This window comes from Eretmochelys imbricata, chromosome 25 (genome assembly GCF_965152235.1).
Source record: "Eretmochelys imbricata isolate rEreImb1 chromosome 25, rEreImb1.hap1, whole genome shotgun sequence".
Lineage (NCBI taxonomy): Eukaryota > Metazoa > Chordata > Testudines > Cheloniidae > Eretmochelys > Eretmochelys imbricata.
In genome coordinates this window covers 5,256,995-5,282,032 of record NC_135596.1, presented here as the reverse complement: position 1 = coordinate 5,282,032, position 25,038 = coordinate 5,256,995, and the positions used below count along the sequence as shown (strand labels likewise).

The window sequence follows — 25,038 nt, the reverse complement described above, 5'->3', positions numbered from 1 at the left end:
AGCCAGGCTGCAGTACTCCTCCACAAGCTCTTGCTTGAGTGGGAGGGAGTCTGAACTCAGACTCTTCAATTCCAAAAGCAGGAGGCTCTTCTTGAGTTCAGGGCGAGACTCTTAGCTGGTAGCTATAGTAGGCCCTTATTCTCTTATGTGAACCAGCAGCTAAGCATGGGGTAGCCAGGTACCCATTCTAGCATGGGTTTGTTACTGTGGAGGAGGGGGATAGCGGTATCTGACATGGCCTGGGCATTCCTTTAGCCAGAGGGATGAGGTAGCAGCAGGGGGAGGGATCCAGGAAAATCTGGCCCAAACCAGCTGTTCTGCTTGTCTCTGTGCAGGCAAAAGCTGAGAGGAACTACCATATCTTCTATCAGCTGTGTGCGTCGGCCGCGCTGCCGGAGTTCCAAGGCTTGGGCCTCGGTAAGTGCCCCAGGCAGAGAACCAGTGCCTCCCTGGGCAGCCAGCGTGCGGGCAAGAGCCCAGTCAGCTGTCCCCATGCACTGTCCCTGCAGCAGCTCTCCGGGTGATCCCGAGTTGGGAAGCAGCAAGGCTGGGGTGGGGTCTATACAGGACCCCTCAAACGAGGGCTGTGGAGATGGATCGGAGAACCTAGAGGGTAGGTGAGGATACCAGGGTGGCTCTGGGGCTAAAGGGACCTTTCCCCTTATTGTTGACCTGTTCCGCAGCATGAGAACCAGGGGCTGGTTGGACAATATTCATGGCAGGCAAACTGAAAAGGTAAATGCTTTTGGCAGTGTATAGAGGAGAAACACAGCACATGGCTTGGGTTCACAGGGATAAGCAAAGCTCCTCAAACAATTATTCCATGGGGGAATGTGCCTGTTCTAAATCAAAATCTTTCTGCGGAGGGGGTTCAACTGGGACAAAGCTCCTCAGGTTTCAATGCTGCCTAGTTTCCAGTCTGGCTTCCTGACAACTCGTCTGCTTGGCTCCTTGGCAGGCTGCCTGGTAGGCGACTGGGGGCCCCAGGATTTCCAGGGTCTCCAGTTCTGGGACAGCCCATTAAACAGACTGCCACAGGTCTGGGGACTCATGGGTAGCTGGCTCTGGAGCTGTGGGAACCCCTGGAGCCTGGCTCCCCTTCAGCCCACCAGACGATTTTATCTGGAAATCGTCAGTGTGGTGGGTTATTTTGCGGGAGGGGGGATGACACATTTTTTTATCTTCTCACAAAGAAGTTTGAACTTGTGTGTGTGATCCACATCTCTAATTCCTAAAACCCTCCCCGGACCGGCAGTGGGGCTCAGCTTCTGGCCATCTTGAAGAAGCTGTTTTCAAGGGGCTCTCGGCTCTTGCCTGGCACCAAGGATGTGGCTGCTCTCCGCGTTGGTGTCTGGCCATGCCCCGCCAGGGAAGGGATGGGGATGCGTGTCTGGATTGGGAGCAGGGCCATAGCTACCCCAGTAGCTGAGGGAAGCTGTGGGAGGAGAGACAGAGGTAGTGGGGCTCGCGTGCGGCTGTTCTGCTGATCTTGCTCCGTCACAGCGGAAGGGAACTAACTGGGAGCTGATCCATCTCTAACCTTGCAGGTGGGGCTGAATCCTTCCGTTACACCAACCAGGGGCAGTGCTCGCACCTCGAGGTGACGGATGATGCTGCTGACCTGGAGAGCACGCGAAATGCCTTCTCGCTATTGGGTAGCTGTCCCTGCCTGTCCTGGTACCACCTCCGGCTGGGGGTTGCAGCTGGCTTGAATGCAATGCTGCGGTCCCCACCGGCTTTGTATGGTCACTGCTAAGAGCATGGGGGTCTCCAGACCACGCCAGACCAGGCTCAGTCGGGCTGATGTTTGAGGAAGGCACGAGGAACCCCCTAGTGGGTGGTTAAGGAATGACTCATCCATGGTTCTGAGCCCTGGCAGGCTGCCCCCACCAGTTCCCCGCTGGGACCCAGAGGGCAAGCTGCCTGGGGCTTCTCTGGGCCGGGGGGAGCCTTGTCAACGTCACTGTAAAACTGGCTCCCGGCAGGGGTGAGGGCTGCTGGGGCTCCTTACCCAGCCCTCCAGGGAAGGGGGACAGCTGGGCGGGGGCCATGAAATTGACAAGACCATCAGAAGTCGATGTAAGGGACACGGTGTCTACACACGCCGCATCACCCTTACTACACCGACATAAGCCTCGTGCCTGGAGGCAGAGTTACTCTGTCGGGGTAGTAGGGCACTTACCTCTGCAGGAGGAAGGTTGTAGACGCTGACCTAATTAGGTAGCTTATTTCGACCTTATGACCACCTAACTGTGAAGTGTAGTCCAGTCCCTAGTCTTCCTCCGAACTCCACCCCCATTTCCTAGCCCCTATAGCATGCCGCAGAGCATGCTATGGGCAAGCCGCAGTGATCGCAGGCTGCGGGACGCTGCCCTCTTACCACGGCCACCAGGACAGGGTGTGACCATGGCATGGGAGGGCACGTGTCCCACTGGGCAATAGGAACTGCCGGGCGTGGGCAGCTGCCCAGAGTTAGAGGTCACAGGGGTGCGCGGAGCTCTGTGCTCCTTCCACCCAACCTGCCCCCACGTCACAGCTGAGGGGGCGTGGCTGGAACTTGCTCCTTGTCTGAGCTGAAGCTGTCCTGGGGCAACGCGAGAGGAAGAGCGGCTAGTGGCCCTCTCCATGGGAATGCCCGGCTCCTGGCCTGGTGGGGCACAATGTGCTGTGTGCTCTGCAGGGGTCCATGAGTCAAACCAGCTGGAACTGTTCAGCATCCTGGCCTCTATCCTGCATCTGGGCAACATCCGGCTCCGCGCGAAGGACCGGCACGGGGAGAGCTGCTTCACTGAGGTAAGCTGGTAAGCTGCCTCCACCCTGCAGCGCTCGGTGGGTGTCCCCTCTCCAGTAGCCCGCAGCCCTGGGCGTAGCGGGGGGCCCGGCTGACGAGGGTGGCCCTTGCCTCAGCCAAGCTAGAGGTGAGGGGGCCAGGCTGGTGAGGGGCGGCTGGATGGGCCTTGGGCTGTTGGCTCGGAGTGGGGTGCTCTGCCGAGCCCCCCGGAGGCTATCCCAGTACTAGCTGGGTGTCATGGGGTCGCTCCCTGCCCCACAGCGACCAGAGGGTTCTGTCTCTATGCAGCCAGACGGCGAAGCCCTGGGCCTCTTCTGCTCTCTGCTGGGTGTGGAGAAGTCCCAGGTGTCACGCTGGCTCTGCAACCGCAAGCTGGTCACAGCCGGCGAGACCTACGTGAAGCCCATGTCCAGGCGGCAGGCCCTGAACTCCCGCGATGCCCTGGCCAAGCACATCTACGGGCAGCTCTTCAAGTGGATTGTGAGCAGGATCAACAAAGCCCTGCGGGCATCCTGCAGGCAGCACGCCTCCATCGGCATCCTGGACATCTACGGGTAAGGACCAGGCCTGCGTTGAGTCCAGCCTTCCTCGCTTCAGGCCCCGCACGGAGGCTGGACCAGCCTCTGCGCACCCCCATGTGAGGGAGGGGTCTGTGCCTGCTCAGAGGGGAGCCAACCTGCATGGGCTCCTTCCTGGCAAAACCTCTCCGTACCAGTGAGCTGGTAGGTGCCCTACACTAACCAGGTGATACGGCCTCAGAGCATGGACTGCCTGGGTGATCCTTTCTCCACACACCTGGCCAGTTCCCTGGACAGTCTCCTCCGGGGTCTTCTGAGCTGGCAGGTCCTAGTTCTCCTGGTCCCCTCTCTTCCTTTTTTTCCCCCCTGGTGGGGAGCGGGTGCCTACCTGGCAGTCTGGGAAATCCAACTCCAGCCCCGTGTGGCCAAGACAAGGGTATATGGCTGGGCCAAGCTAGAGAGCGGCTCTGGTTGTCTGCACTCACTGGGCTTGGCCAGCTGTGGACCATAGCAGTGTCCCTTTTCCCATCCCCATCTTCTGCTCTCGCTGGTGAGTGCTCCCTGGCCATCCCTGCTGGGCTCCTGCCTAGAGGCTATCGTACGCCACCCCCTCTGGAAGGTACGAGGGTTCAGGGCAACTGGGGGCATTGCAGAAGCTAATGGGATGGAGAGGAGTGTGTAAGGCCCAGGGATCCTCTTTGCTCCAGCACTAAACTCAGCTGGATTTATTTCCCCCACTAATTCTCCTTGTTTAAAAGCACAAACCCTTGGAGAGACCCTGTCAGCTCCCCTGTTGTCGTCCTCACCCCCACCCCATCTCTCCCCCAGGTTTGAGACGTTCCCAGAAAACAGCTTCGAGCAGTTCTGCATCAACTATGCCAATGAGAAGCTGCAGCAGCACTTCAACCTGGTCAGTGCTGCCCCCGCTCCTGCCAGGCTCCGGAACCCTTGCAGGGGGTCTGGCGTCTGTACAGCGCCTAGCGCAGTGGGCCCCGGGTCCATGACTGGGGCTCCTGGGTGCTACGGTAAAACAAACTAACAACTGAATTAGCTGGGGAAGGTCACTGGGTACCTGAAGTCTGTTCTCCCCTCGCTGCTCTGTCCCAAGCCTGGTGTCCTCCGGCCGCTCTCAAAGAGCAGCAGGCAGCATGCTGTGGGTGTGGTAACAATTGCCTCCCCCTCCGTGCCCTAGGGGAGCCTTGAAAGACTGCCCGAGATGGCTCTTAAGAACAGATAGTTTCTGCTAGTTCAACTGAGTTTGACACCTGCATATTGAATTCCGGGCCTGGCGCCTTAGTGCGGAGACCAGTTAGGCTGCGCCTGTAACCGTGCTCGGAAGTCCCTGGGCAGCTGTAGGAGCGTTCACCAGAGAACCGGCCACCGGTAGGGCTGGAGCTCCGTGTTCCCCACAAACCCCTAATGTCTGGAGCTGGCTGGGAACTTTTTTGGTTTCAATTTTCCAATAAAAATGTTTTGTGTTTTTGTTTTTCCAAAGGGTCAGTTTTGACACCATTTCGGTCAGTGTCCCAATTGAACATTTTAGGAACAGGCTCGTTTTTTCTTGAAACACAACTCCGTTTATACAAAGACTTTAATCATAATAAAAAAGCTAACAATCAAAATTTGAACAAATTGATCAAATCAAAACAACTTTCTTAAAGTTTCATTTTGTTGAAAACTTTTTAAAATCTTCATTCCACGTTTGAACAGAGTTTGAAAATCAGGGGAACTTCCTGCCAAATGGTATCTGTCCCCTGCTGACTCTGCTAATGATACGGAGCTGCGAAGAGACACGAAGCCACTAAATAGTGTGCTGCAAAAAAGTGTAAACTGATCTTGTCCCCGTCTGACGTTCCCTTGGCTCACGAGGCTTCTGCTTGTTTGGAGAGTGAATGCCACATTTGCCCAAGGGCTGGGGGTTCAGCTGATGTCGCTATAATGGCTCTTGGGCAGCTGGGGTATTTGCTAGTCTGGTCTCCATTGGAGGTCAGTCTCTGGGCACTGTGCTTGTCTAGCGTGTTGGGTGCTGGTTAGCCTGGAGGGCTGGAAATGTCAAAAGAGCCCAGGGGAATTGGGCACCTGATTCCATTGTGGAACGGAAGCCTCTGAACGGCCCCTGCAGGGGGCTCTCAGCTCGGAGTGCTCCCCATGCAGAGTAAGGGCTATGACCAGAGAAAATGGAGCAGGGTCCTGCTGGGAAGGTAGGGACCCGCCCCCATGCAGAATGCTGTTCTGGTGACTCAACACCTGAGTGGTCCTTACAACGGTTCCCTGAATCCCAGTCCTGTCCTGGCAGGGTTGTGCAAAGCTGCTGGAGGCAAACTACCATAGCAGGCAGCCTAGGGCCCGATTCTCCCCTCCCTGCAGCTTGTGGTCACTTAAAGTCTGTGTGGCATGGCCAGAAGGGCCCTTGTGGTTTGCATCTCCAAGCAGCTTCCCAGGCAGAAGGGCTGGCCCACTGGCTTGGCAGTCGGGCAACAGTGCAGGGTCCACTGAAACCTAGACCAAACTCTGGCTACTGCTCTCCCAACCCTGTGCGGATAGCTCAGTGGTTTGACCATTGGCCTGCTAAACCCAGGGTTGTGAGTTCAATCCTTGAGGGGGCCATTTAGGGATCTGGGGCAAAAATTGGGGATTGGCCCTGCTTTGAGCAGGGGGTTGGACTAGATGACCTCCTGAGGTCCCTGATATTCTATGAAGAGCTCTGATCCCGTTCCCATCCCTCCCCCGTAGCATGTCTTTAAGCTGGAGCAGGAGGAATACATGAAGGAGGAGATCCCCTGGACCTTCATCGACTTCTACGACAACCAGCCTTGCATCGACCTCATCGAGGCCAAGCTGGGCATTCTGGACCTGCTGAATGAGGAGTGCAAGGTGAGCGTCCTTCCTGCTTTACCGGGAGGCCAGCAGCGCATCTGTGGGCAATGCCAGCTTGGGGGAGGGGGGCATGAGGGTCCAGCGCTCTCCTTCCAGCCTGTGTAATGGGACAGTCTCTTGTCCTAGGCCTGAGACAACCTGTTCTCAAACAAATTCCCTGCGGGGGGGAATAGCTTACAGCTTCTAAATTGGAGGGGTTTCGGAGAAAAGCCAGGAAACTGATCAAAGGAAAATCTGGCCGATGGTGAGAGCCACGAGGAGCTCAATCTAGTTACCTTAACAAAGAGAAAGTTAAGGGGTGACTTGACTATCTGAAGCTGTGTGGGGAACAAGTATTTAATAATGGGCTCTGCACTCTAGCAGGGAAAGGTCTTACATAATCCAATGGCTGGAAATTGAAGCTAGACAAAGTGCCCTTTCAGTGGAGGAAGGGCATACATTTTTGACAGCCAGAGTAGCGGTTGGAACAATTTACCAAGGCTAGTGGTGGATTCTCCATCGCTGCTGCTGATTGATTAAATGAAGATGGGATGGTGTTTCTGAGATGGGCTCTAGGAATGATTTTGGGGATAGCTTTCTGGCCTGTCTCGTACAGGAGGTCACCCCGGATTGCAATGGTCCCATCTGGCCTTGGAATCAAGTAGCCTAAATCCCTAGCTGCAGGTGGCTGCCCTACCTAGGGGCAACAGAGTGCGTCCTGTTCCTCAGGCCTCCTGCTGTCTGACTCGTCTTCTCTGCCTTCCAGATGCCCAACGGCAGCGACGTGAGCTGGGCTCAGAAGCTCTATGACAGGCACCTTCACCACAGCCCCCACTTCCAGAAGCCCAAGATGTCCACAGATGCCTTCATTGTCCACCACTTCGCAGGCAAGGTAGGAGGGCCCAGGGGTGGGGGCAAGGTCCCCAGGGCACAGGTGGGTGGGGGGGCCACTGGCCTATAGGGGAGGCTATGAGACTTGCCCAAGTTAGGGTCTGTCTGAGCTGGGGTGAGAATGGAGCTGGCTGGGAAGTCTGTCTTGGAGAAATCCAGACACTCTGAACACTGAAGTTTTCTCTCCCAAACGAATGCTGTCATATAACCCCACCAGACTCCTTGTGGCGCCCGTTGGGAGAAGTGGGGCTCTCCCAAAGCAGGTGGGAACCCAGCTGGCCCAGGACTTCAGCTGTAAAGCTCATGCTTCCGCAATGTCACTGCGGTGCCCGCCTGCTCCTGTCCGCGCTCCACTGGGGCTGGGTGCCCAGGAGGCTGGCTGCAGGCGAAAGCCACCTCCCTGTGCACCAGGGCCCAGTGGGTCTGCAGCTGGCCCCCTCCTGCCCCTCGCTCCAGGGCTGAGTGGGCTCCTGGAATGGTGATGGGACTGAAAACAAAGCAGGCTCAGTTAGAAGGCAGCCAGTGGCTGGAGTCTGAGCTCTGGCTGGGATATGCTGGAGGGGTCATGTGCCTAAATACACATCTGTAGCACTGTGAAACAAGCTCACTGTTCTGCACTGCACAGTGCAAGGGATCCTGGGACTCGTAGTTCCTAGAGATCAGGTGACTTGTAGGCTCGGTGCAAGGCCTGCTGGGAGAAGCGAGATAAAAGGCACAGCATTTCTGCAGAGAGGGGAACTGCTGGTGAATGACTGGCCTGGCCTGGACCAGCTGGTGCAGATCAAACTAGACGCTGGATTCTCCAGAGGTCTAGAGACGGTCTCCCCACTGATGTTGGGGTGTGGCTGCAAGTGGCACTGCCTGAATACCATGAGACTCCCCTCCCCCAGCTGGCACCCACTGGGAGCATCCACGGCACCAGCTGCCACTCTGAGAGAGCTTCCAGCCCCTCTGGGTTTGTTAGTTAGAGCATCCCAGGCAGGCTGGTGAGCTTTGAGCCTCCGACTCCCAGAGGCCACTGGGACCCTGAGCAGTCTGTGCTGGGGCATGGGGCTCTAGTCCCTTTGGAGGGGGTGCTGTGGGCAGGACTAGACCACTCCTGAGGCCCCTTCCAGCCTGACACTTCTGTCTGGCCTGGGCAGGGGTGGGGTGGGGGTGTTTTGTCTGCATGGGTTAAACAGAGAATTCCAGCTGCAGCCAGCATTTGGGAATGACACCAGGGCTCACCTTGCTGAGGGCGGGACCTGGTCTGTGAGGGCGGTCTGATTTTTTTTAAAAATACCTATTTAGGCGAAATTCTTCACCACCCCTCCTGTGCAACAAGCATTGAACTCCCATCCACCTGGTACAAACGGGCTGGGGCTTCTCAAAGGCCCAAGGGCTTTAGGCACCTAGCTCCCCTTGGCTTTGATTTCCCCCACCCCCTGTACCTCTGCTCTGGAGACCTCTGGGCTCTGAATTGTCCCAGGAGACCATGAGGCTGTCCTAGCCTGGAGCTGATAAGGCCTCCTGCATGCCGTGTTCACCCACAGGTGGAGTACCAGTGCAGTGGGTTCCTGGAGAAGAACCAAGACACTGTCCATGCAGAGCTGATCGGGCTCCTCCGAGCCAGCAAGGTGAGCCCATGGACCTCCCAGTGGGGTGAGGGTGGGGGTGGGGCGCTTGGCAGCAGACTGCACAGAGGAAGGTGGTAGACGGGTGTCATCTGAAGTTCATCCCCATCCTGTGCCGGGATGGGGATCGTCACGTGGGTCAGAAGGAGCAGTGCTGGCATCTTGGGGAGAAGTGCCCTGGCAAACCTGCGTGCGCACCCCCCCCCCAACACACAAGCAAACCTGGAGTGGCAGGGGAGCCCTAGTATTCAAATTTGCAAACAAAAAGATCTTGTCAACACAATTGACCTGGGGGGGAAGGGGGGGGCACAGTGTCCTCACTGGGTGCCAAGGTGGGGACCCACGTGTCCTGCCATAAGGACAAAAGCTGCACCCACCCTGAGCCCTCACTCCATGGGGTGGGTGGGGGGGTGTGTGTGTGTGTCGGGGGGGGGGGGGTGATGAGAGCTGTGGTGCAGAGACCAGATGCCAGGGGAGCAATGTAGGAAACGACTAACTGGGGTCCGGTCGTGTCCCGTCCATGGTGCCCTGAGTTGTCAGGCCCCCTTCTCTGCTGCCGTGAGCTGCTGCTGCAAAGGCTTGGTGCAGACTCAACTGTGGGTGGGTCAGAAAATGAAGACTCACCTCCACCAGGGGGCGCCAGACCTCTATTTCTCGGTGTGGGGGGGCTCCCAAAAATAAACCCATGCTTTTGTAAACTGACCTGTAAAGCAGCTGCCTGGCTAGACCCCCCCTGGGATGGGAATGGCCTGTGCAAGCCCAACAGGCCAGGCCTCACCAGCAGAGCTGGTGGCTGGGAATGAGAAGTTCGGCGGGGGGCGGGGAGACTCACTCACTGCTGTGCTGGGGCTCCAGGCCACTGTTGCAAATTGGGATGCTAGACTCTGGGAGCTGTTAACCTGGGCTGGGGAGGGGGGGAAGGCCGGCAGACAAAGCAACGGTGACGCTGCTGTTAAACTAATTGGTTTGTCATTTCTCTCCTCCACCACCCCCTCGTTGCCATCCCGTGGATCTGCAGAAGGTAAGTGGTCCCACAGGGTAGGAGTCACAGGCCACTCTCTGTCTGCTGCGGGTGCTCACAGGGACTGGTGGCTGAGCCTGCAGGTTGCCAGTTCTGGCTGGACATTTTCCTGCAGGTTTCATCACACGACATGGAGGGGCCGCAGCCCTAGGGTGCGTTGCAATGGGCGGGGGACTCTGGGCTGTGGCTGCTACTTATCCTGACTGGGAGCAGGGATGAGCTGCTCCTAACCCGGGGACACACAGAGGCTGGGCTGGTGCCTGTCGTGCTCTATACTGACCCCAGGCTCGGATCCATGCTGCCCGTGGCTCCGCGGGGCCCTATGCGGGTCGGACTCTTTGCCTGATGCCCCAGCTGGCTCATGAGTGGCACTGGGGCAGCTGTGGGGAGGGCTGCGTCCTGCTGCAGGGCCTGCAGTTCTCGTGCAGCTGGCTCGGTGGCTCCCCACAGTAGCTCTGGGAGCCATGGGGCTGGCCCTTGCAATAGGGCTCGGGGTTGCTGGCTGCCTGTTCCTGCTGGCCAGTAGGTGTCACTCATGGTCTGCGGCTGGCTCTGATCCTTCTGATGTCTCCCCACCCAGTCTGCGCTGCTGGCCGAGCTCTTCCCGGAGGAGGGGGACAGCAGCATCGCCCTACCCTCCCGCAGGTCGCACGGGTCCAGGGTGACTGTCCGCCCTGGCAGGAGGTCTCTGCCAGCTACTGACAAGGAGCACAGGAAACCCATCTCCACCCAGGTACACAGCGGGGCTGGCGTGCCCTATGCCCTCCCCATGTCACTACCCCCTTTTAACGCAGCATCGAGCATCCACCCCTGTGCAAACCCTTCCCGGCTTCTCAACATGCTGAACAGATTCCTCCTCCACTGCCAGGAAATGTTCCTGGGCTGGCTCTGCCTGAGAGGTGCTGAGTCCCTACAAATCCTGCTGTCCCTAGAGGCCAGCAGGTGCTCAGCACAGTTGGTAGTTGGGGCCTTTCCCTCCCAGGGGAGGGATCTGTGACCCAGCAGTGAGATGCTCCAAACGCTCTTGCTGGGTGGTGGGGAGAGATGGGCCCAAGCACTCGGACGTTCTCAGACTCTGCCGCGTGCTAGGGCTGGTCTGAGCTGCCAAGTTTAGCTGCAGACCCACAGGCTTGGTGGGCTGGGGACTCTGGTTCCAGGCTGCTCAGGGGCTTATCAGCACCCAAAGCCCCAAATAGTGCTGCCAGGTGAGAAGGTGGCCTGGAAAGGGGCAGCTGGGTATCCAGGGGCTGCATGCAGGGGTTCCACTCCTCCCTTGGACCAGCCTTCAGCTTAGGACAATGGGTCCTGGTGCTCTCTGCTGCCCACCCACTGCCAGGCCCCTTGCCTGTGCCCATGAAGGGCAGTGGGAAATGCAGCTCTGGTGGGCCCCCAACCCTCCCCAGGGAATCCAGAAGCCTCTTCGCTCTGCTGAGGACAAGATCCGAGCCTGCTCGGGAGCCCTGGCTCCCCTCTGGGGCACTGCATCCACACCCAGACCTAAGCCACCTCGCTCTGTCCCCTGCAGTTCAAAGCATCGCTGCACAAGCTCATGGAGACCCTGAGCAGCACCGTGCCCCACTACGTACGCTGCATCACACCCAACGACCGCAAGCGGCCCTTCGAGTGAGTGCCTGGCAGCTTTGCGATGGGGCCGGGGCTGGAGCGGGGGAGACTCCAGCCAGAGCTGCTGTCTGGGGAACCCGCATCACCAAGGAGCTCTTGTGAGACTAGCAGCAGTCTGTTCCGGCTCTGCAGTAGCAAACTTGGCTGCCTCCTTGGTCCAGTGCAGAGCCGGGCGACTTCCCTTGTTGTCCCAAGCAGCTGTGCAGCCGGATTGGGAGCTGCAACCCAGCTGCCTCGTTCCCCTTGGCGCCTCTGCAGGTGGCTGCACCATGAACAGTCAGCAAGGAGGTGGCCGGCCCAGGCCTGGGCTGAGGGCGGAATGGCAGATCCAAACCTGCCACGTGCCCTAGGGAACCCTCGCTCGGAGGGCGCTGACTCTCTCTCTGCTCTAGGTTTGATGCCAAGCGAGCAGTCGAGCAGCTAAGAGCCTGCGGGGTCCTGGAAACCATTCAGATCAGCGCCTCTGGCTATCCATCCAGGTACGGCCAAGCCAGGAGTTTCCTGCCTGCCCTCCTCTCTGCTGGGGCATTGGAGTCCCTGGCGTGCTCCAACTCTCCCCGTTGGCTCTGGCCTCTGTCCCCTCCGCAGGTGGACGTACGTGGAGTTCTCCAGCAGGTACCGGGCTCTGATGCGCCCGGAGGAGCTGATGGGCGGTGATGAGCGGCAGACCTGCCAGCTTGTCCTCAAGAGGCTGCTCAAGGTAAGAGCCCTGTGGGTTGCTGTCCGGGGGAGAGGACCCTGAATGGGGCAGCAGGGGATTAAATTCTAGGCTCCAAGGCCCTCGCTGCTACTGCACCCAGCCTTTTGTGCCGCCCCACCCGCTCCTCCGTGCCCTGAGGGGAGCTGCCTGCTGGTGCACCCGGCCGTGTGGGCTTGATGGGCCCTTCCTTCCCTCCTAGCAATGAGGTCACTATTGCAGGAAACACGTGGGCCAAGTCCATCTGGATTGTGCCATAGCCTCCGGCAATAGGTGTCTGGGGCCAGGCATCACTGCCTGCAGGTGCTGCAGTATCTGTCTCCTCTCAATAACGGGACTAGCCTGCCCAGTGTCCCTCTGCTACCACGGCATCCTAGAGACTGGCAGAAGGGCACCTGGCCCAGAGCCCTCTGCCAAATGCAACTCGCTCCTGTGGGAAACGTCGACTCTGCTGAAAGCCACCAACTTCCCTGTGGAGACGGCGCTGCATCGCCCGGTGGGAGGGGTGGTCCGGATCTCTCGTGTGCCTGGCTCCCCGGGAGGGCTGCCTTTCCTCCATGCACCAGTCTGCCTTCCTGGCGAGCAGCTCGTCCTAGGAGTCTCTGGCCATGGAGCCTGCCGCTGGGAACCCCTGCTCTATAACTGTGGGACATGCGCCCCTGGGGGTACACGAGGCCTCTCTGTGGGGCACGTGGGAGTAATTGCATAACAGTGGATTTTATTTATTGATTCATTGCATTTTCCTAATAGGCTACTCAGACGAAGCTTTAAAACTGGGACTTTCTTGACTTAAATTAGCTACCGTATTTTACACAAGATGTACCAATGAGAACAGATACAGGGTGATGCTGACGTACAGATCCCTCGCCTCCAATCACTGTACAATGCGGGTTCAGTTGCCCAGCAACTGTCCAGTCTAACTGAGCTCAAACTTAGTTGGGTTTTTTGGTCGTACACATTATGCCTGTAACTAGATCTGTACATAACCATGAAACCTGGGCCGATGGCCAAAGCCAGGAAGTGTGAAGAGCACACAGTATTTGTGGTGAGAAGTGTGTGGGGACATGGGCAGCTGGCAGATCGGGAAATGGGGTCCACAGTGAGCAACATTTGGGAGCCTCTGCTATAGAGAAGGGGCACGAGAAGCCCCTGAACTAAACTCCCAGGAGGCATTGCAGCAGCCTTTCCAAACTGGAATATTGAGGATTTTGGCTGAAATCCTCCTGGGTTTTTTTCCCAAACAGTCCTGGGCATCTGAGTCAATGGGTGGGCCATGTAAGCCAGGTGAGCTGCTGCCAGCTGGTGCTGACTGGACTGTGCTAAGCCGGCGTTAGGCTGGTCCATGGCCAAGTTGAGGGTCCCTGTTCTCTGGGCAGGCAGAGGCCTGTGTCGGTCTCTGCTTGCTGCAGCTTCCTTTCCGCCCAGGCCGGAGACCATCTGGGGAGCACTAGGATTCAGTCCCTAGCTCTGCCCATCTGACCTGGGGACAGGCGGCTTACCCTCTGGGGACCCATGTCCCAGTGATACCTCCTGGCTGTGCAGCTCAGTGCTGGGAGCGCTCCAGTTGGAGGGAGCGTTAGGTGTCTAAAGAGTTAATACTCCCTCTCCCTGGGATGATCTGGATGCTGCAGCCCCTCCCCTGCCCCACCGTCAGCTGTGGGAGGAGGGTCTGTCCAGCCAGGCCCTGGTGCCCAGAAGGGCCCGCACAGCACTGCTGCTATCCAAGCCTGCAGCATGGAGCACCCATGTCTGAGTTCGCTCCGCCCAGTTGTACTTGCCTGGTCATGGATCTCGCTGTTCTCTTCCTACAGGACCCCAGCAAATACCAGTGCGGGAAGGGCAAGATCTTCTTCCGTGCTGGCCAGGTGGCCTTCCTGGAGGAGCTGCGTGGCAGGAGGCTGAGAGCAGCCTGTGTCTTCATTCAGAAGAGCTTTCGTTGCTGGCTGGGGAGGAGACACTTCTTGCGTATGCGAGCTGCAGCCATCTGCCTCCAGCGCTTTTCCCGGGGCTTCTTGGCCCGGAGGTGAGAGGTGATGCCCTGCAAATGCTGCCCACATCTGGCAGGTTGAGCCAGGCATCCATGTGGCTCTGCCTTGGCATCACTGGAGACCCATTTCTGGGCACTCTCTGTGATGGGTTGGATCACAGAAACCCCCTTGGAGCTGCCCCCTGGTGTGCCAAGACTGCTTCTGTTCCTGCTTTCTTGCCTGGTCAGCTTAGGACTTCAGTGCCCTGCCTGGCTTGAGCCAGACCCAGGAGCCTGCTGCAAACCCAGACCCAGGCCTGAACCACATCCACTAACAGCTGTAGGCTTAACTGAAAGCAGCTTACAGAAGTGTGCCTGTCTTCAACACTCAGATGCCCCACTCCCAATGGGGCCCAAACCCCAAATAAATCAGTTTTACCCTGTATAAAGCTTATACAGGGTAAACTCCTAAATTGTTCACTCTCTAACACCAATAGAAAGAGATGCACAGCTGTTTTGCCCCTCCCCCCAAGTATTAATACATACTCTGGGTTAATTAATAAATAAAAAGTGATTTTATTAAATACAGAAAGTAGGATTTAAGGGGTTCCAAGTGGTAACTGACAGAACACAGTGAATTACCAAGCAAAATAAAATAAAACATGCAAGTTTTTTATGTCTAATCAAACTGAATACAGATAAAAACCTCACCAGTTCCAGAAAGCTCTTTTACAGACTAGTCTCCTAGTCTGGTTTCAGAGTAACAGCCGTGTTAGTCTGTATTCGCAAAAAGAAAAGGAGTACTTGTGGCACCTTAGAGACTAACCAATTTATTTGAGCATGAGCTTTCGTGAGCTAGAGCTCACTTCATCGGATGCATACCGTGGAAACTGCAGCAGACTTTATATACACACAGAGAATATGAAACAATACCTCCTCCCACCCCACTGTCCTGCTGGTAATAGCTTATCTAAAGTGATCATCAAGTTGGGCCATTTCCTGCACAAATCCAGGTTCTCTCACCCCCTCACCCCCCCTCCCAAAAACCACACACACAAACTCACTATCCTGCTGGTAATAGCTCATCCAAAGTGACCACTCTCCCTACAATGTGCATGACACACAAACTCACTATCCTGCTGGTAATAGCTCATCCAAAGTGACCACTCTCCCTACAATGTGCATGACACACAAACTCACTATCCTGCTGGTAATAGCTCATCCAAAGTGACCACTCTCCCTACAATGTGCATGACACACAAACTCACTATCCTGCTGGTAATAGCTCATCCAAAGTGACCACTCTCCCTACAATGTGCATGATAATCTTATCATGCACATTGTAGGGAGAGTGGTCACTTTGGATGAGCTATTGCCAGCAGGATAGTGAGTTTGTGTGTGTGGTTTTTGGGAAGGGGGTGAGAGAACCTGGATTTGTGCAGGAAGTGGCCCAACTTGATTATCATGCACATTGTGTAGAGAGTTATCACTTTGGATGGGCTATCACCAGCAGGAGAGTGAATTTGTGTGTGGGGGTGGAGGGTGAGAACCTGGATTTGTGCTGGAAATGGCCCAACTTGATGATCACTTTAGATAAGCTATTACCAGCAGGACAGTGGGGTGGGAGGAGGTATTGTTTCATATTCTCTGTGTATATATAAAGTCTGCTGCAGTTTCCATGGTATGCATCCGATGAAGTGAGCTGTAGCTCACGAAAGCTCATGCTCAAATAAATTGGTTAGTCTCTAAGGTGCCACAAGTACTCCTTTTCTTTTTTTACAGACAGAAGCCATTGCCCACATGGCATCTTGACTGTCTCCAGGAAGACTTCTTATGTGGATTGGAGCCTTCCAAATGCATTGTTCCTTAAGTGCTTCTTGATTGGGCACTTAACTTTGCGAATTCCTTTCTCCAGGAACTGACCAAATGCTCTACTAAGGTTATTTAGAAATCAAGGCAGTACACGGCCAATATTCATAACTTCAAATACAAAAATGATCCCTGCATACAAATAGGATTAATAGATTCAGTAGATCATAACCTTTACATAGATATGTTACATTGCATATGTAGCATAGAACATATTCCAGTTATGTCATATACATTCATAAGCATGTTTCCATAAAGACTTATGGGGGGCACCATCACACCCTCGCCTGTTGCTGTACCCAGCCACTGGAACGGAGCAGCTAAGAGTGCTGATGCAGAGTGTCTGGCTGGCAAACAGCATTCCAAAGCTACATCAGGTGTAGGGCTAGGCAGGGACCTGGCGCTAGCCACTCTCCACCCTAGAGGTGGCCGCATTTCAAAAGCGACTGTAAAAATCCGAGAGTAGAGACACGAGAGCCAGGAGAAGCTGGTGCCAGGCCAGCAGCTGCAATTGGGTCTCATTTGGGGGTGGGGGTGAATGGAGCAGTGCCCTAGCTCTGAGCCAAGGGAGGCAGGGGGGGTTGGCCTCAGGACCTGGTGGTGGGTCTCTGCTGCGGGGGCCTGTAAGGGGCTAGGGTAGACCCTGGGACTGTGCTGTGGGGGGGGTCGCTCTGTCCTTCTTGGGGGGGTGGGGGAGTGTAACTTCTGCTGCCCTGCCCCAGTGGGCTCTGGCTCCCCATGCCCAGTGACTGTTGCCCTTGTGCAGGCTCGTCAGGGGCCTGAGGAGGACCAGTGCCGTGCTCATCCTGCAGAAGAACTTCAAGATGGCTCTGGCCAGGCGCTCGTACCTCCGCAGCCAGGCAGCAGCCGTCACCATCCAGGCCTTCGCCCGCGGCATGTTCGCCAGGCGCCTGCACCGCCAGGTACCAGCCCTGCCCGCAGCTGTGGGGTTGGGGGTCCACTCGTGGCGTGGCTTCAGAGGGTGACGTCCTGGGTGTGCTCCCAGCGCTGAGGGGGGGTGCAGCCCTTGGGGAAGGGGGTCCTGAGGGGTTACAGGAGCCCCATGTAACGTAGGGGTGGGGGCTGGCAGGTACATCCTGGGATCTGGAGGGAGCCCCCTTGCTTAGTACCCCCATAGAGCAGAGACTCATCCCTCTCTCGCTGCAGGCTCTTGCCACAAGGTAGAGCAGTTACCTGTTTGGCTCAGCTCCTTGTCCGGCATGTGCAGGGAGTGTGGGGCCTAGCATGGGGAGGGGGTACCCATGGGCAGCTTCCCCCCCACCCCCAACCGCAGGCAGTGTGAGCGGGTAGTGCTGTGATTCCCCAGGCAGGTGTATCACTCTCCTGCCTGGGGAATGGGGCCGCTTGGGGCGCCTGGTGGCCCATTCAGGGTGCGCGGGGGTCAGCTCGCCTGTTGGGAGCCACCCCATCCCTACCCTCAGGAGTGACCAGGTTCCTAGGAGATCTCGAAGGTGGTGGGCACGCCTAGGCAAGAGGGATCTTCACCGTGTCGCTGCGCTGGCTCACGGGTCCAGTGCCCGGTGCAGCTCGCACTGGAGCAGCCCACGCCCCCCACCTGCCCAAAGCCTCTCTGTGGGGAGCAGTCCCTGGTGTAGGCCCTCACAGGTGCCGACCTTCACTCTTCCGGCTGGGTGCTCCACCCAGTGGCCCTGCCCCCATCCCACCCCCTTCTCCAAGGTCCCACCCTCCTCCCCCTCCGTGTGCCCCACCAACACTCTGCTTCTTCCCACCCCTGCAAGTGCCCCCTGCCAAACAGCTGATTGGTGGGTGCTCCAGCTCCAGAGCTCCCACAGTTAGGCCAGGCATAGGCACTGACTATCTCCTGAGCATCCTCGGAGGCCAATCTAGGCTGTGAAGTGAAGGGCAGAAACCCCACAGAACCAAATTAGAGCTGGGGGGCAAATGGGCGGGATTTTGATGCCTGGCTCAGTTCTTGTCCTGGAGTCCAGGTTTGGATCTGCTCCCAGCCAACTGCTCCCAGGGCCACTCCGTGGGGTGGGGTCGGGGGGGGCATGGTTCTGGGACTGCCTTGGAGTAGTAATACCAAATATCTGGTTTCCATCATGAGCACCCCCACTATAAAAATTATTCCAGCACCCAGAGGGGAGAGGGCAGCAGGGTGTGAACTTTCTCGGAGTCTCACTCCGATGCTCCAAGGTGATCAAAACAGCCAGTCTCTAGCAACCCGTCTGCCCCAGGCTCAGGTGCAGGTTAGAATAGTTGCAACAATGTCCTCTCGTCTGCTCCGAAGCCCCTTCAGGGGCCACCGTGTGTCATGTGCATAAACCCTGTGGTCGCTAAGCAGGGCTCCTATTCTCACAGGCATCCTTGGCGCCCAAGGGAGGGGGTGCAGCGTTGTCCCTAACTAGCGTGTTCTTGGATCCCTTGTGAAACGTTGGCCGCAGTTTGTGCGAGGCCGTAGCTGCTGGCGCCTGGTGCTCTGGCCGAGTTACCGCCCTAAAGCAATGGGTGTTGCCCTAAAGCTTGGCTGCGCGTGTCTGCTCTCTCCCCAGATGGTGGCAAGCCAGAAAGCTGTTGTGATCCAGAGCGTGGTGAGGGGCTGGCTGGCTCGCACCAAGTACGTTCGGGTGCGTGGTACTGTGGTGTATCTGCAGTGCTGCTTCCGACGCATGCGGGCTCGCAGGGAGCTGAGACGGCTCCGGCTCGAGGCCAGGTCGGTGGAGCACTACAAACAGCTCAACAAAGGCATGGAGATCAAAGTGATGCAGCTGCAGTGCAAAGTGGATGAGCAGGTGGGTGGATCGGCTCCTCCTGCTGCCCCAGAGCTACAGGGGGATTCCTGGGCCTCGACTATTGGGATGAGCCTTGAAGCCAAGGTGCTGACTGCTCACGGGCATGTCTGTGAGAGTCCTGGAGAACTGCGTTCTGCCTTGCGAAGTTCCCCAAGCAGTCTACATTGGATAGTCTTGTCCTACTCAATGTTCCTGTGAGTTGTTAAGCAGTAGCAATGCTCCACTCCAGAGGTGGCAGCATTTCACTCCCTTAATGATACTGTAAAATCTCAGATCCATCTCTGAATGTTGCTGGAGCACGCCCTCTGTGCCGGGAAAAGGTGCTTGGAGGGAAAAGCCACGCTACCCTTCTCCTGAGAAGCACGGTCCATTAGTACCGCGAGAAGCAAATTCTGGCTGCATCTGCCTTCCGGCTCGCCCCCAGAGACTTGCATTGGGCTCTCTTGGCAGAGCAGGATCCTGGACCTCTTGGCTCAGGACAGATTTCTAGTTCTGAACCCACTGAACTTCCTATGGCTCAGCCATCGGGCAGCGAATGCAAAGCGAAGGCGTGGGGAGCGAGGCTGTTCAGATGGAGTAGCTGGCTTTCTGGGGCTGGAGGAAGGCTGCGAGTGGCAGCAGCTTTCCCTGCTCTGGTCTCCTCTTGGGTATTTCATGGGGTGCCTCAGAGACTGAGTGGCTTTAGGGGGCACCACGTGCTCAAGCCCCTGTGTGGAATTGGGAGGCAGTCTTCAAACCCCTCTCCCATGCAACCCAGCAGATGCCGCTTGTGTAACTTCCTCGCAGTGCCTATTGTCTGCCCCCACCCAGCAGGGTGCCAGATCGTGCCCGGCACACCGTGTTCTGTCGCTGGATATTTACCAGCGGGCGCAGTTGGCGCTGCCATCTGTCTGCCTCTCATCTTGCTATTTGCTCTCTGCTGGGGAGGGCTTCAGTGAAAGCTTCTCTTTAAAGCGAGCCTGCGTCCCTGACGGTCTCTGGCCTACGCGGGTAAACCCCATCTCGCTGGCCTGGAGTGGGTGGGGCAGCCTGGAAAGCTGGTGTTGGGGCAAAGGGGACTTAGGAAAAGCCAGCGTGCTCTTGGGCCAAATACATCCGGACCGGGGCAGGGCAGTGGCCTGGGAGCTCGGATGAAGGCTGGCCCCGGGGGAGTTCACAGTTCTGCTGAGATGTGGTGCATCCTAGAATGGGATTTTGCCCCCCGGGGAAGGAGGAGGTGCAGGAGGGCGGCTACTCCTAATGGCACTGGCTGATCCAGGGTAGCTTAGCCAGCTTTGGGGCTCGGCACCTCGACTGCACGACCATCCCGAAGACTCTGCCAGATGGGGACTCTGACACGCAGTGGCCTCTCCAGGGACAGAGCCAGTGCCCAGCCCATGTGTAACGAGGCTGGTTCTGGCAGGACCCAACTGAGTGCGCCAATTCAGGGCAAATTGCTTAAAGCAGGGCAGTTACAGCCCAAGGCTGGGGTTTTTCCACCTCTAAGGCAAACCAAACCAGCCAGACAAAGCAGACTTTGGTCTCACCCCACTGGCTGACCACAAGTCACACAAGCAATTCTCTTAGACACTCCAGTTTCCCAATATCTTCACCAGTGCTATCCCTTATGGGGACGAATGGTTATGAAAAGGTTCTCTCGATCCCAAAGGATCAAGCCCCAGACCCAGGTCAATAGACAAATCAGATCTTACCCACAAATTGCGCTATTGCCAATCCTTTAGAATCTAAATATTTATTCATAAAAGGAAAGAAATAGACATGAGAGCTAGAATTGGTTCAATGGAATCAATGACACACAGGAATGGCAAAGTTCTTGGTTCAGGCTTGCAGCAGTGACGGAATAAACGGCAGGTTCAAATCCAGTCTCTGGAGAACATCCCCCGCTGGGAAGGGGCAAAGCTTCAGTGTAGCAAAGTTCAATCCTGCTTCATACCTATGGCGGAGCTTCAGCAGCTCTTTACAGTCTCTTGCCATGTGGTCTCTTTCTTTGCCCCAAAGACAAGCTGTCCAGCACCTAGCCTGGAAACACCTCAGAGTTCTGTCCATGGGCAGGTCCCTGCACACCTGGCTGAGTCCCCAGGCGTGTCTGCCTTCTCTCAATGGGTCATTGTACAGCTGATGGTCCTTAGTGGGCCATCTAGCAGGCTAGGCAGAGCTGACACCAACGTGTCTGGAGTGTTCCCCAGAAGCAGCGTTTGAAATACAGACAGTACAGAGCCAATATTCATAACTTTAACTATAAAAATGATACACACACATAGGCAGCATAATCATAAGCAGCAAACTATCACCTTGTCTTAGACACCTTATTTGACCCCCTTTATACAAGATTTGGTGCCACTACAGGACTTTGGTTGCAACAATGATCTAGACAGTCCCAGCTTATGTCACACCATGTACAGGGAGTCAGCTGGGCAGGCAGGGAGTGGTACAGGGAGCAGACCGCTGTCAATCTGTGCAGAGCCTGGTGGCCCAATGCCAAGGAGCAGGCAGGCCAGGCCCAAGGCAAGGGGAGGCCCAAGTACCAGCCCTGGCATATAGGCCAGGCTTTCCTGTAAAGCAGGAAACTGGGAGTCTGGACTCCTGGGTTCTGTTCTCAGCCCTGAAGTGGTGGGCCTTGGGAAAGTCATTCCTCCTCCCGTGCCTCAGTTTCCACAGCAGTGTCCTGGGGCTGACCCTGCTGGGCTTGGGGGAGGCACTGTGGATAGCACCTCACTTCCAGGGAGCTGTTCGGCTTTGCCGGGGATGATGAGGCAGTCTGGTGGGATGAGGCTGAGGCAGCTTCTCTGGATTTCCCCCTCCCAGTTCCCTGCTGTTTAATGCTCAGATAGGAATCACCCAGTTCCTCCCCTGGGACCCCACAGGCGTGAAACGGCTCTCCACTGCCGCCCCCCACAGGCCAGGGAGAACCGGAGCCTCTCGGAGCAGCTGTCGGCACTGAGAGCCTCCCACAGCGAGCAGGTGGAGCGGCTGCACAGCGAGCTGCGGGGGCTGCGGGAGGACAAGGCACAGGAGACGCGTATCCGGGAGCTGCAGGAGCAGCTGCAGCGCATGGCGTCGGAGAAGAGCAACTCGGAAGGCAGGCTGGGCCAGGAGATGGAGGAGCTGAAACAGGTGTGGGGCGGCGGGGGACCCTTGACTTGCTGGCTAGCTGGCAGCCAGCAGTAACACTGGGGCCGGGGCGGGAGGGGAGGGTTAAACATCCCTTCCTTAGACCTGGTGCCAAAGAGCAACAATCCCCACCCCAGTGGTTAATGGGTGTGACTCAAATGCAGCACTGAGCGTATGGGGCAGTTCCAATCGCTGGCAGCAGTAGTAGGCTGGTTCGCCTCTCTGGATCAGCCATGAGAGGGGGAGGTGATGCAAGCATGCTCCTTGGTAGTGTGTTGCAAATGATCTGGTGACTAAATGAGCTTGTCTGTACATAGACTTGGCAGGAGTCGATTTTTATCGGTAAATGTCGACCACCATAAATCTCTGTACGCACAAACCGTCAAATACGTCCATCGATATTGGAAACTTAGACAGAAATGCTGCTTGACATTAATTGTCTGAAAGCAAACCTGGATTATTTTGTATATTTGACATAAGAAGTTGACTATCAGGTTTAAGTTGTAAAGCTTTAACTCTTGGTGTCTCCACCTTGTCTGATCCCCTCCCTGCCACCTAAATTCCTACAACTGAAAATTTGAATAAAAAATTTAAGCAAACACTTAAATCCTTGATGCTGCCTACCAAAAGTAAAACTGGCAATAAATCTCCCATGCAGGGGCCTGACTACTCTCCAGGCCCCCTGGCTGGCTGGCGGGGTAGAGGAAGGATGAGCCCTGCAGTCTGTGATGGCCCCGTGTGAAAGAGCCTGCCTGGCCTCTGACTCCCAGAGCAGGTCCTCTCGCCCCATAGCTCTGGACCGCTGTCAAGGTCTGCCCCCACCGCTCATCTCTCTCTCTCTCACCCGCCAGCGCCTGACTGAGCTCGAAGCCATGAAATCCAATCTGAAGGAAGAGAAGGATGCTCTAAACCAGCGGATCATGGAGCAGTCGCAGGAGCTGGAAGGTAAACCCTGCACTGCCCCTCCAGTCCCCAGCCCCTTTCCTGCTGTGCTGGGTGCAATCAGCTGGGGGCTGAATTCTGTGGAAGCCCAGTGAGTGACTCAGCTGTGCTCACCCGGGCAGCCCTGCTCTGTCGGCAGGGTGATGCTGGCAACTTGTGACTGCTAGCTGGGTGCCGGCAAGCAGGTCAGACTGCTCTGTATCTGTACCGCCTCAAATGTTGGGGTTGGGGGGGCCCTGCTGCTCCTGGTCTGAGCTCCCCAGCCTGGAGCATGTGCCTGCAAGTCACTAGCTGCCGCATTGCTCCAATCCCCTGAGGAAGGTGGAGCCCCACAGCTAGGCACGAGTGTCTCGCCGGGAGGGTGACGAGCCCCTGGAACAATCTACCAAGAGAAGTGGGGGAGTCTCCTTCACTTGATACCTTCAGACCCAAGATCCGCCACCTCCCTGGGGTGGGGCAGAAGCCTCTTTCGGTTATTGGGCTCAGCGCAGAGGTAGCTGAGTGGAATCGGAAATGTACCAGCCTGGGCTGTGCGGGAGGTCAGACCGGCAGATCGAATGGTCCCTTCTGGCTTTAACTCGCCAATCTGTGAATCCAAACTTCCCCGCTTTATGGAATGCGCAGCTCGGAGGCCAGACCCTGCGTCGGCTAGTCCCTCCCTGCGCCATCAGCTCTTGTGTTCACGTAAACCCATTGTGGGAGGTGTCCGTTTCATAGTGTGGGGCCGTGAGACCCTGTGGTCTGATTCCTGTATATCACAGGCTGCTGCATGTCCCACAGAGCTCTTCTGTGCTCCAGTGGGTGCCATGGCCAGGACAGCCTCCCTCCTGGTCCAAGCCCCAGCCTCTGTTCTGTACAAAGCGGAGCACCTTGTTGGTGCTTTCCGAATACCAATGAACTGGGCTGCAAAGGCAGCTCCTGGCCAAGATGAGCCTGGCGCCCAAAACAAGGTGGGCTGGTTATTGAAACGGCTCCTGCCAGTCACTGCCCCAGCTCTGTGCCCAGCCTTATCCCGGGGGATCAAATACTGCCCTGGCGCCCAGCCAGCGGAGAGGTCCGTAGCGTGGCCTGAGCCTGCCCTGGAGGCTGCATCCATGGGGTCGCTGGCCATGCTGCTAAGTGCACGGCTCTCTCCTGCCAGGACTGCAAGCCCTTTTTCCAGAGGCAGCGCAGCATTGGCGCTTGGCTGCCTAAGCCTGAAGGGGAACCAGCCCCTGTCGACGTTCCTCCCCAGGCTCCTACCCGGGGTGGTCGCTGGGCAGGGAACAGAGCCTGTCACGCTCCCTGGCCCAGGTCCAGGCCTGCAGGCAAACATTACCGTCTCTGCTCTCCTCCCCGCCCCCTGCAGACCAGCTGCGCCGGCGTGTGGCGGCAGAGAGCCAGGAGCTGTTGGGCCAGCTGGAGGGGGAGAGGGCTCGCTACCAGACCCTGGTGAAAGAGTGTGCCCGCCTGGAGCAGTGCTGCGAGAACCTGCAGGACGAGGTGGCCTTCCACAAGGTGAGCAGCGTGGGTGGGGCTGATACCCTGGCCCCAGGGCGCCCCAGGGAGCCAGGCGAGGGGTCACAGGCTGCAGCTAAATGGAGGAAAGCGCTTGCTGAAGGATTCTCGCACTGAGGCCAGATGGGCAGCGCTGGGTGTAGGTGGGCAAGGAGCCTGGCAGCGGGTGCCTTGCTGGTCTAAGTGCTGTGTCCTTTCTCAGTCCCAGGGCTGGGGCACAGCTCCGCAAGGCACCCTGGTGGTGGCCCCAGGGTCACTCTGGGTTCAGAGCCTTGCCCTGCCGCTGAGAACAGATCCCCACCCTCTGCGCGAAGCTGGCTGGGGCTTTCGAAACAGCGAGGAGCCCAAATCCCAGTGACTCCACATGGTGTCTGGGTGCCAGACTCCTTCTGCTCTCTGGGGAAGTCCCAGCCCTAAGCTAATGTTACAGCTGCACCACTTCTGCCCCGCTCCACTGGAGATCGGGGGGGACATCTCTCCAGGTCCCATGGCGGGACTCCCAGTGGAGGACAGAGGCACCCACCCCGTATCCGTCATCGCTGGGCTAGGGCGCGGTAGCATGTGCCCACTCAAAGCTATTGATGTGTGGTCTGAGCTGTCTCCCCATGCTGACCCTGCTGCCGCATGTAACACGGACTGGAGCTTGAGCCGCTGTCTAATGCACCCTTATATCACCTTCCTGCTCCAGCGAACCCCCAGCCTCCGAAGGTCCCCTTCATCTGACAGCATCCTGGACTCTGAATGCAGCTACCCATCGTCTCTGTCAACTGCGCCGTCCCGGGACGATGCTGACCCACAGAGCGAGGTGACGCTTTCACATCAACAAACTGGCTTTGCTCCTGCCCTGACTCTGGTGGGAAGCTCAGCGT

At 57.1% G+C, this 25,038-nt stretch overlaps 1 protein-coding gene across 1 annotated transcript in view; it reads left to right on the top strand.

Annotated features, from left to right (window-relative positions):
- Positions 1-25,038, top strand: part of LOC144257486 (unconventional myosin-Vb-like) — a 66,573-nt gene that overhangs the window by 26,010 nt on the left and 15,525 nt on the right. Inside the window, 20 exon segments of the mRNA XM_077805459.1 lie at positions 336-417; positions 1,548-1,655; positions 2,681-2,793; positions 3,080-3,345; positions 4,138-4,219; positions 6,043-6,183; positions 6,932-7,057; positions 8,589-8,672; positions 9,688-9,690; positions 10,271-10,423; positions 11,216-11,313; positions 11,706-11,792; positions 11,902-12,013; positions 13,822-14,033; positions 16,612-16,768; positions 18,380-18,619; positions 21,518-21,733; positions 22,582-22,675; positions 24,021-24,169; positions 24,858-24,974. Of these exon segments, the coding sequence (XP_077661585.1) occupies positions 336-417; positions 1,548-1,655; positions 2,681-2,793; positions 3,080-3,345; positions 4,138-4,219; positions 6,043-6,183; positions 6,932-7,057; positions 8,589-8,672; positions 9,688-9,690; positions 10,271-10,423; positions 11,216-11,313; positions 11,706-11,792; positions 11,902-12,013; positions 13,822-14,033; positions 16,612-16,768; positions 18,380-18,619; positions 21,518-21,733; positions 22,582-22,675; positions 24,021-24,169; positions 24,858-24,974 (2,640 nt within the window).